Below are 10068 nucleotides of genomic sequence, written 5' to 3'. Positions count from 1 at the left end.
TAATCTTTTCATCACCATTGTTTATTAGATATGAACCAGGTTTTCAGCACAAGTCACACTCAACACCCTCACCCAATAGGAGGGGCGACAGAGGCCCAGAGAGGGAGTGTAGGGGGAGGATGTCAATGGGAGGCCCCAGCCTGAGTCCTGAGCAGCTGGCCAGCCGGGAACTGGCATGTGAGAGGCATCCTATCCTCCTGCTGCTCCAAAGACAGTGCCCGCTGAACGGGACGGCAGGCCATATCAGCAGTCCATACAGAAGCGAGGCTGGCGTTTCTTCCCCTGGAGCACCAGCGAGGACAGGCCCCCAGCTGGGAGCCAGGCGAGGTGGGTGAGCTCTGTGCGAACCACACCGGGAGCTCGGGTAAGCGTGAGGGCAAGGCTGGAGAGGCCCGGGACCCCTGCGTGTTGCTTCCCACTCCTGCCAGGCCGGCATGCCCCCATTCTTCACCATCCCTAGCACAGAGCCCAGGGCCCAGGGGCAGAGGGCAGGGCTGGCCCGTCACATAGTGCCACTCACATTGCCCCTTCCCCTCTCTCATCCCTGCTCTGGTCACTTAGATGCTGCCATGAGAGGCTCTGAAATCCACCCCCACTGCAGCCCGAGGCCCAAGTCAGAGCCAAACCTGCACTGTGCTCGGACTGACAGGCTGGGGTCCGGGGGAGGGAAGACATCTACTGAGGGAGGTCCAAGTGGGAGGAGGCGGAACAGGATATTCTGAGGAGACACAGCAAAGGGTGCCAACATCTAGGACTGAGGCCATCTGTCCTCTACCCCCAAGGAGCCCACATGACTATGTTGCTTTTTGTGTGTGAATGTTTCTCTACTTCAACATTTTCAGAAATTTCACATCTAGATGTGTCAGAAAATTAACAATTCCATGCCAGAGAAAAGGCCTTGCCTATAACCCAATAGAGGCCCCCCAGTTCCCAGCAAGATGGTGGCAGAGCTGCTGACTGGGCACAGACTCCCCAGCCTGGGTCAGAGGGAGCACCCTCTCCATGAGGACACGTGTCCTCCTCAGGATGGGCTGAGTCCTGGCATCTGCCCCGTCTGTAAAGGGAAAGGCCCCACCCATACCAGCTCCCCAGCAGCATCTCCTTGGGAAAGAGGCAAACTCCAGAGCAGTGCAGGTACTGGAGCAGGACATCCCCTCAGCCGCTGCTGTGCCCAGGGCTCCCCAGGGCCCGGGCTGGCTGGGAAGACTGGGAAGACTTCCCGGAACCAGGCAGGCCCTGCGGGTCCGGGTCTCTGGGGGCCAGCAGGAGGGAGCTGGTGACCAGACACAGTTGTGTGAGGGAGGGTCCGGACGAAGGGGTTGTCAGGGACAGTGGAGCCACAGTCATTCCGAGAGCACCTGAAAAGCACATCACATGGAAGGGTCCCGGCCTTGCAGTGGAGACTCCGCTGCCCCCAACCCTCCCTGGAAAGCCCCCTCACCCCTGCCCAGATGGTCCTCAGCTTACCCTCTCCCTCCCTCCGTCCAGGTTAGGGCCCAGGTTAGAGTCTTGCCTTGGGGTGAAGCGCTGTGAGGATGGGGGAGGGGGGTGCTGGGAGCATGGTTCCCATTTCATCCCTGGCGGCCAACACGGGCCAGGCAGGAAGGGAGTCGATGTTCAGTCCCCTCCCCGCCTTTTTTTTTCTTGAAATAAATAGATGCCTGAATCCCAACAAGAACTCTAACCACGGCCTTGTCTTTCCCCTCTTCCCCCCCCACACCCCTCGCCACACGGTACCTGCCCCACCCCTCGTCCACACAGTACCTGGGTCGGGGGCAGCAGGTCACTCCCACAGGAAGCGCACGTACCAGATGGTCTCATTCTTCAGCTGGGGCCCGAACAGGGGGTTTAGCTGCGCCAGGATGGCGATGAGCCAGCTGCCAGGGACAGCAAGGCATGGTGAGCCTGGCACAGGAGGGTCCTCCCACACCCACAGGGGAGGCCTCGGTCATATTATTTTGGATGCGACCAACCCAGCAGATGGCGGGGCCTGTGTTCCCAGGGTGAAGAAGGGCCCAGGGAACCATCCACACTCCAGCAGGCACATGGGGCTGGTATGGCACTTCTGGGTTTGGTTTTGGTTTCATTTGATGTTCGGTAGATCTGCAGGATCCCCGAGTTGGGGCTGAGCCTGGGGTTAGGGAAGAGGGGAAGCAGCCTCAGGGGCGCTTTGGGAGCGACTCCCAGCTGTGCCCTCAGACATCTCTGTCCAGGCTCCCCAGGCTCCATGCACCAGGGAGCGAATAGGGCGGGCCTGGTGGGCAGCACGTTAGAATCACCTCTTCTTAGGAGAGAGAAGGAACTACCCCAAGACATGAGGAGCTGACGGGTCAGGGGCCTCCTGCTCAGGCTGCTGCCAGGCCACCTCTGTTCTTCAGGCCAGAAAACCTTCAGGGACCTGCCCCACCTGTCATCACCGCTGGGTGTCTGGGTGGCTGTCTGGCCCCATCATTCATGACAAAGCTCCCAACTTCATTTGCCACAGTAGTTAGTAGGTCCCCACGCTCTGCCAGTGCCTGACCTGGAAGGGCCCCCCACGACCACATCCACACTGCTTTGTCTGCTTCCGCAGGAAGGATCGATATTTTCCCTCTTTGAATCCCTCACAGTAGGTGGGAGGACCTAATGCCCAGGAAGCCATCAGAAATTGTTATCTCCTTTACATCAGCATTCTCTCCAAGTTTATGTTTTGTAAATATAATTTCTAGGCATAACATTTTCTTAGAATGGCCCCACCTTTCTACCTGTATGCATCCAATTTGCAGTGTCTTTTCTGTTTCCCGTATGTTGATTCGGTTGGTATTTGGGATTACCCCACATCTTGTGTAGACCCCGTGTCCCCCACCCTCCCAGCCACCAAACCCAAGCCCCTCTGAGTCCCTGCCATGGGCAGATGAGGATCTTTTGTCAAGCCTTGAAGGACCTAGAAATAGCATTAGAGAAAGGGCCTCAGAGATGCTCTGTCCAGGAAGAATTAAAAAAAAAAAAAAGTGTGTTTAAGTTAAACCATGTGTTAAGAGTCATTTATTTCTAACAAGTTTAGTTTTTGTCAGTAGGAGGGCTTATACATTTCCGGGTGCAGTGGCGTGTGCCTGTAATCCTAGCTACTCAGGAGGCTGAGATGGAAGGATCGCTTAAGCCAAGGAGTTCAAGCACAGCCTTAGCAACATGGCAAGACCCTGTCCCTACAGAAAATTTAAAAATCAGCCAGGCGTGGTGGCACATGCCTGTGGTCAAAGCTAGGCTGAGGTGGGAGGATGGCTTGAGCCCAGAAGGTTGAGGCTGCAGTGAGCTATGATCCCACCACTGTACTCTAGCCTGGGCAACAGAGTAAGACCCTGTCAATTAACTAATTAGTTAACAGCCAGGTGCAGTGGTGTGCACCTGTCAGCCCAGCTCCTTGGGGAGGCTGAGGCAGAAGGATCATTTGAGCCCAGGAGTTTGAGACCATACTGGCCTGGTCTCAAAACCAGGGGTCTTGACAAGACCCCATTTCAATCAATCAATCAATAAAACATAAGGTAAATTAAGAGAATTGGTTAATAGGAATAAAGAATCCATGACCTAATCAGATAAAACAAATTTAACTATGATAACTTCAAATCTGAAATCAATCAAGTAAATTTTTTGAAAGCGGGTTTTGTCCTATGTATTTTGAAAAATTTGGCAACCCTGGAAAATATTCCAGTTGCTTTCAAAAGAATCTGTTACCTCTTAAAGAATGAGCATCTCATCACTTTACCTGTCCTGTTTTGATTGTTCTGAATTAAGAACACCCAACGATGCCAAACTTAACCCATAAAAATAATGTACAAGACATAGGAAGACCGGAAACCCAACAGCCTTAATGCAGCTTGATTAACCATGAGACAGGCCTCCCCGCAAACTAGAACTTGAACTTATCTCTTGGTTGGCAGCCAGGATCATCTAAACATGGAGCAATGTAACAGCAGGACTGGGATGGATGCGGGGGCAGGGTCTTTTTCTTTTTCCTTTTAAAAAATTGTTTTAATAAAGAGGGATTGGCTATTGTGAATGGCAGTTTTAGCAAGAGACTAAACAATGGATACTGAGGATCTGGAAACTGATTCCCTCACACTGTCCAGGTATTCGAGTCCCTTGGAATGTTCTTCTATATCCCCAGGGTACCTATCCCAAGTTTGATGACTTACTCTCACCTAGTGGTTCTTTTTTTAGAGTCAGATTCTCGCTCTGTTGCCCAGGCTGGAGTGCAGTGGTGTGATCTCGGCTCACGGCAACCTCCATCTCCCGGGTTCAAGCGATTCTCCTGCCTCAGCCTCCTGAATAGCTGGGACTACAGGCGCGCACCACCAGGCCTGGCTAATTTTTGTATTTTTAGTAGAGACGGAGTTTCACTATGTTGGCCAGACTGGTCTCGAACTCCTGACCTCGTGATCCGCCCACCTCAGCCTCCCAAAGTGCTGGGATTACAGGCGTGAGCCGCCACACCAGGCCTCTCACCTGGTGATTCTAAGATGGCTGCATTCCAGTCACCTGGGGGCATTCATGAACAATAGGAATTCCCAAGTGCAAATCTCAAGAGTTGTAATTTCACGGGTGTAGGGCGCAGCCTGAAAACTGTGTTTGAACAATCACTCCAGGTGACCCAGTCAGGCACAGACAGCACTGAGGTGGCCTGCCTCCTTCCTTGCCCAGGTGAGAAAACTACAGCCCATGGGGGCCAGAACACTGGGGGCAGAGCCAGATCCAGAGCCCAGGGTTCATGACTTCTGGCCCACTGCTCTCTTTCCCATTCCACACCACCTCCACTCCTGTTGTTTCATAGGTTCAGCCTTTCAAGAGGCATTTACTACCAGGACAGAAGGAAGAGCAGGCTAGGGTGAGGAGGAAAGGAGAGAGGACAAAGGAACTGGCTGATTTTGAGCTGGGGAGAGTAGTACTTACAAGAGGTAACAGCAGACGGCGGTGGCGACCAGCATGGTGATGATCACCCTGTAGCAGAAGAGGACACGGGTCAGGACAGATGCAGCCAGCACCTCACAAGGCCTGGCCAGGACCAGAGCAAGAAGAGCTCCTGGTGTGAGCTCTTTCCCATTGGCCTTGCTGATGCCTCCTAGACACAGGAGGCTGAGTTCCACTCAGGGCAAGAATAGCAAGGCCAGAAAATAAAAACTGCAAGTGCCACCTCACAGAGAGGCCAACCTTGGCCACATCCAAGTTGCCTTAAGAATCCTTCCCTTCATTTCCCTTCTCTACCACCCAGTATTTCTCCATCTTAATGCAGATGTGTTGCGGAAAGGCACTGCACAGAGCTGCGTTTGTGGCAACCCACCAGGGAGTGGTCTGTGGAATTCAAAATTCATGGAGCAAGGGGAAGGAAAACAATAGGCTAGAAGACAGGGCAAGAAGCAGGCAGACTGTGAGCCAGTTCTGAGGCCCAGTGAGTTGTTACAAAGAGAACAGGGACTAGCCACCTTGAGTGTACTCAAAGAAGACCGGAGACAGAAGCTTCAAGTGCAGCAAGAGAAATTTCAGTCAAACTGAAGCAAGAACTCACCAAGATTAGCAGGAGACACAAGACATGAAAATGGTTTACAAAGTGAAGCTGTGGGATCCCAAACCCTGCGTGTCTTTAAGAACAAAGGCAGCACTCACATGTCCAAACGGCCTTTGGGCAAAGCTAACTCTAATCCAAACCAGGCCCTTGATCTTTGATCTAAAGCACTGCAAGCTGGTGCTGGAGACAGGAGCACTCGATCCCTTTTTCAACATTACTAAGCTGGTTGTGCCAGTCCTGGCTGGGCACTGGGTAGACAATGGTGAACTGGACAAACTCCAGCCTCTGGGAACATGCAGTCAAGGGAAGGGTGCTTTGTAACTGAAGATAATATGAAGCAGAAACTGGTGAATGGCGCAGCAATCTGCTAGAAGACCTTCGAAAAATAACGCCAGCTAAACTTATCCCATACCTACAAAGTACCATGCACTGGTAGGTGTTTTAAATGCGTTACCGCAGGTCATCGTCACAGCAGCCTTTTAAGGCAGGAGTCGACATTATCTCCATTTTACCCATGAAGAAACTGAGACTTGATATTGGTTCTAGGTCACACAGCTAGCAAGGAGTGGAGAAACTGCGTCAGTGCCCACCTGTGCCCTTTACTGGCTGCAGGAGAGGTGACAGCCATCTCCAATGTCACTCTCCTTTTTACCTTCTGTATATGCCCTCTCGCCCCACCTCTTGCATGTTCCCGGCTGTCAGAGACCCAGGTGCAGAGAGACCTGAGGTGGCGTCCGGGGTCCTGGCGTCCCTCCTACGGACGCTCGCTGCAGGGCAGGAAGCCGCCGCCCCGGGGCGGAGGGGCGAGCCCGGCCGGGGGATCGAGGTGGAGAGGTCTGCAGGGCCTGCGCGCCTTCCTTACCCGCGGTTGGGTCCCTTCGGCACGAACCAGGGCCCGGCGATGCCGATGAGGCCCCAGAACGTGGTGAAGATGATGACCGGGAGGGCGAATGAGTGCGCCGTCATGGCCGGGCGCAGGATGCCCTAGCGGGATGCAGGGCCGAGCAGCGGGCGCTGCAGATGTGCGGGTCCCCGGCCGGGCAGCGCGCTGAGCATGCGCAACAGGAGTCGAGCACCCGAAGCTATCAGCCGGGCCGGGCCGCGCACGCGCACCTCCTGACCCAGCCCGCCGCGCTGTCACTCAGGACCTGCCTAGGAGCCCACTCGCTGATTGGCTGAGCAGGGCCGCGGACAGAGAGAAACGCCGAGGTCGAGGGGGCGCGGCCGCCCGGGTTCGGCGATGGGGTTATAGGATCCGCGTTCGCCCCGCGCCTGCACAGCCAACGTCGCGCCGCATTCTTATTTCCGAAGACCCCTGGAGCTTGGGGTCCCACCCCAGCGATCTTTCGGGGCGTCCTCTGCCCGTCATGCGCCGCGCCGGCTCGGCCCGAAGCGCCCTGCGGACTCGCAGCCTGGGCCGCCCCAACCTGACGGCCCCGCGGGGGTTGGACGCGGGAGGAAAGGCCTCGCTTTCAGAGACGCAGCGGGAGGGCGGTCCCCGCCGTCCCTCTGGCCGGGTCCTCAGCACGCGTTCTCCTCACTCCCAGGACTAGCGGAGCGGCGGGCGCGGACCGGGGGCCTGGGGTCGGAGGCGGCGCAGCCAGAAAGGCGCCAGCGGCGCTGAGACGTTTGGGGGAAGGCGGGGGCTTCGCGACTCGGTGGCTGGAAGCGGAATGAAGTTGGACCGGCCGGGCCAGCGTTCAGAGACCCGGCGGCTGGCGTCCTCGCGGACATCCATCTGCAGCGAACCCGGCAGAGGCTTTGGGATTAGATCCCTGACTCCTTCCGTCAGTAGCTACAGTTTGTTTCAATATAAAATGGGATGGCCGTTCTTACAAGGTTGCTGGAGGATTAAATGAATAGGCATGTGGAAAGCATCTAGCATAATAAGGCTCGGTAGTTTCTTCCATCAGGGCTGGAAGAGACCTCGGAGCCTGCTTTCCTCCTTGGGCGTTTAGATCTCACATATCCCTTCTTCTCTGGCGATCAAAAATCCCCATCTTCTGTAGAGATCCCTTTTACAGATCAGTGGCCTCCAGGCGGTATCTCTAGCAACAAGTGCTACCCCAAGCAGCCGGCCATACAGATTCCCTGGCTTCATGACATAGGGAGGCGCAGTCGCCACGTGATACAGAAGGGAAATGTGCCTGTCCTTGCACTGACCCCGTCAGCGATGTGTGCTCCTGGCTGTTTTCCGAAAGCAAGAACCAGTCACATCCGCCCTTCTCCGTTCCCTAGTTGAAACTTCCCTATCCATCCTTTCAACATTCATGCAAGTTGGAGGTGGGCATGGGGTGACACCAAACTGTTAGGTATAAAATACCATCCTAGCCTTCGAGGGGTTTCTAAAGTAGTTGAGGAGTGATATATTCTGGTAAAATCATAATGTTGGCCAGCACAGTTCTAAGAGCCCTGTGATCAAAGTAGCCAAATGCCCATTATGAGAATTCAGAGGGTGAAGAAATCCAGGAAGACTCCCTAGAGGAGGTGAGATTTTAGCTGGATTGTAAACAATGGTTATTTTTCTCATCCAGAGTGTGTGCATTGTTGAGAACACTGGCCTAGGATAAGGGTGCACTCGGCATCCAGGAGATAAAGAGGATGTCCATGCAGGCCTTCAAACATTTACCACGAGGGCTGAGCGCGGTGGCTCACGCCTGTAATCCCAGCACTTTGAGAGGCCGAGGCGGGCGGATCACGAGGTCAGAAGATGGAGACCATCCTGGCGAACACGATGAAATCCCGTCTCTACTAAAAATACAAAAAAAATTACCTGGGCGTGGTGGCGGGCACCTGTAGTCCTAGCTACTCTGGAGGCTGAAAAGAAAATGGCGTTAACCCGGGAGGCGGAGCTTGCAGTGAGCCGAGATCGTGCCACTGCACTCCAGCCTGGGGGACGGTGAGACTCCGTCTCAAAAAAAAAAAAAAAAAAAAAAAAAAAAAAAAAAATCACCACCAAAGTTCCGTAGCTCAAAAAAGATGGACTTTTTGAATTTTGTTCTGGAAAAAAAACATACTCTGTATAAAATGACAGCTGTAAAGTGAAATGTATTTCCTTCTTTGCCTCTGCTCCTTTGTCTTGGCTTTGGCCAGAACCAAAAACATTGCTGAGTCTGCGCAGCCACTCATATTAGCAGCCTGCAGCTCTTACTCTTCTCCTTTAGTGTCTTTGATGTTTCATTTCTGTCCTAATTTGCATGTGACTGCATGTGTCACTTGTTTGGCAGCTTTGTGATAGTCTGAGGTCCATGAAGGGATTACAACCAGGAACTGGCTCCTTTTCCAACCACTAAAGCCTCATCTGGGCTCACAAGCCCTGGCTGTTCCCTGGAGCGTGACTGGAAGATGTGAGCAGCTTTGTGCTGGAGCCCCATTTCCATGGGTACACTGTTCACCTGATCAAACAGCTCCCCAGAGTTCCACAGTACCACATATTTATTTTCTAGAACTTTGTTTTTAGCTGAAAGGGATCTTAGAGGCTAAGGCAATCCTATCACTTTACAGGTGATAAAACTGAGGCCCAGAGAAGTGAAGTAACTTGCCTAGGCCCACACAGCTCATCAGTAAAGGAGCCAGAACACATGGCCGAGGCTTCTCCTTCCTAATCCGGTGTCTCCTCCACACTCCCAGCTCACCCCTAGGGTTTGTGCCCAGGCTGAGGACACTATTTTCAGAGGCACTAATGTAAGGCAAAGGGCATGTTACCAGACACAGCCCCGCCTACCCCGGTCCCCTAAGGTGGAGCTCTGCATTCCGCTGGCTTCACGGTTCCCCTCTGCCCTGGCGGCTTCTGGTTGGTATTGGCGCCACTGACTGCTCTGCCACGGCTCCTCAGTGAGTGCTTTGGGTGTGACTGACAAGTTTCCATGACATCTCCCAGGGAGTGGGGTCCTGATGTTGGTGACATCTATATTATTCATCTTTTCATAAATTTGGGGCTGATGAATTCCTAGAAAGGGTAGAAGCAGAAGGAGCCACTGAAAGAGGCTCTTTAAAACTTCCCTGAATCTCCCCCAGTGCGAATGAACAGGAGCCCCAGGACACTTGAAGGCTCTAGGAAATCACACCTCGGAGCCACAGACGCATCCTAATGCTCTCTGCAGACAGGGCATGTGTCGGAGGTGAGGACAACAGCTCCAGATGTCTCTGTCTTTGCAAATAAGGCCTGTGACATTTAATGATGTGACCACCTACCTTCCACCCATTGTTCTGGTGGCCATGAGTAGAAGGAATTGTACCGGGATGTGATAAGAAGGAATTAGGAGCTGGGAGTCTTGCTGGGTGAGGACCTTGGCCCCTTGCTTGCTTGCCATCTAATAGGGGCACTCCTGGCCTGTGGGGTCAGAGAGAACTAGACCCAGAGCATGGTTGTCTCTGTGACTAGTTGGGCCTGTTTCTCCTTCAAGGGCCCCGCAGTGGGAAAACATATTATGACAATTGCACTGTTTTATCAGCCCTTGGCACTCCTGAAGTTGCCCTGAAATAAACATTCCTACCTGCATGCCCGGCCCTGCCTGTTTCTGGAGCTC

At 53.7% G+C, this 10068-nt stretch overlaps 1 protein-coding gene and 1 pseudogene across 2 annotated transcripts; both read right to left on the bottom strand.

Moving 5' to 3' along the window:
• LOC115830463 lies at positions 1–1350 on the bottom strand (annotated as a pseudogene). Its single transcript, XR_004033022.1, has one exon. The product of XR_004033022.1 is annotated as an uncharacterized LOC115830463 (transcript).
• LOC100590961 (V-type proton ATPase subunit e 2) lies at positions 1–7682 on the bottom strand. The gene is made up of 4 exons (XM_012504077.2): positions 6402–7682; positions 4927–4974; positions 1765–1877; positions 1–1358 (listed from the first exon to the last, which is right to left on the bottom strand). The coding sequence occupies exons 1-3, from the start codon at positions 6503–6505 to the stop codon at positions 1784–1786; spliced, it is 246 nt and encodes an 81-aa protein (XP_012359531.2). The 5' UTR covers positions 6506–7682; the 3' UTR covers positions 1–1358; positions 1765–1783.
• Positions 7683–10068: the final 2386 nt, after the last annotated feature.

The sequence above is a fragment of the Nomascus leucogenys genome, chromosome 13 (assembly GCF_006542625.1).
Source record: "Nomascus leucogenys isolate Asia chromosome 13, Asia_NLE_v1, whole genome shotgun sequence".
Lineage (NCBI taxonomy): Eukaryota > Metazoa > Chordata > Mammalia > Primates > Hylobatidae > Nomascus > Nomascus leucogenys.
This window is presented reverse-complemented; position numbering and strand designations above follow the sequence as displayed.

What these genes read in the sequence shown, in the direction of transcription:
- LOC100590961 (XM_012504077.2), bottom strand. Translation starts at nt 6,505, where the DNA reads ATGACGGCGCACTCATTCGCCCTCCCGGTCATCATCTTCACCACGTTC. An exon ending in CCGAAGGGACCCAACCGCGG is followed by an intron (nt 4,975 to 6,401) that starts GTAAGGAAGGCG and finishes CTTCTGCTACAG; the next exon opens with GGTGATCATCACCATGCTGG. An exon ending in GCCGTCTGCTGTTACCTCTT is followed by an intron (nt 1,878 to 4,926) that starts GTAAGTACTACT and finishes TGTCCCTGGCAG; the next exon opens with CTGGCTCATCGCCATCCTGG.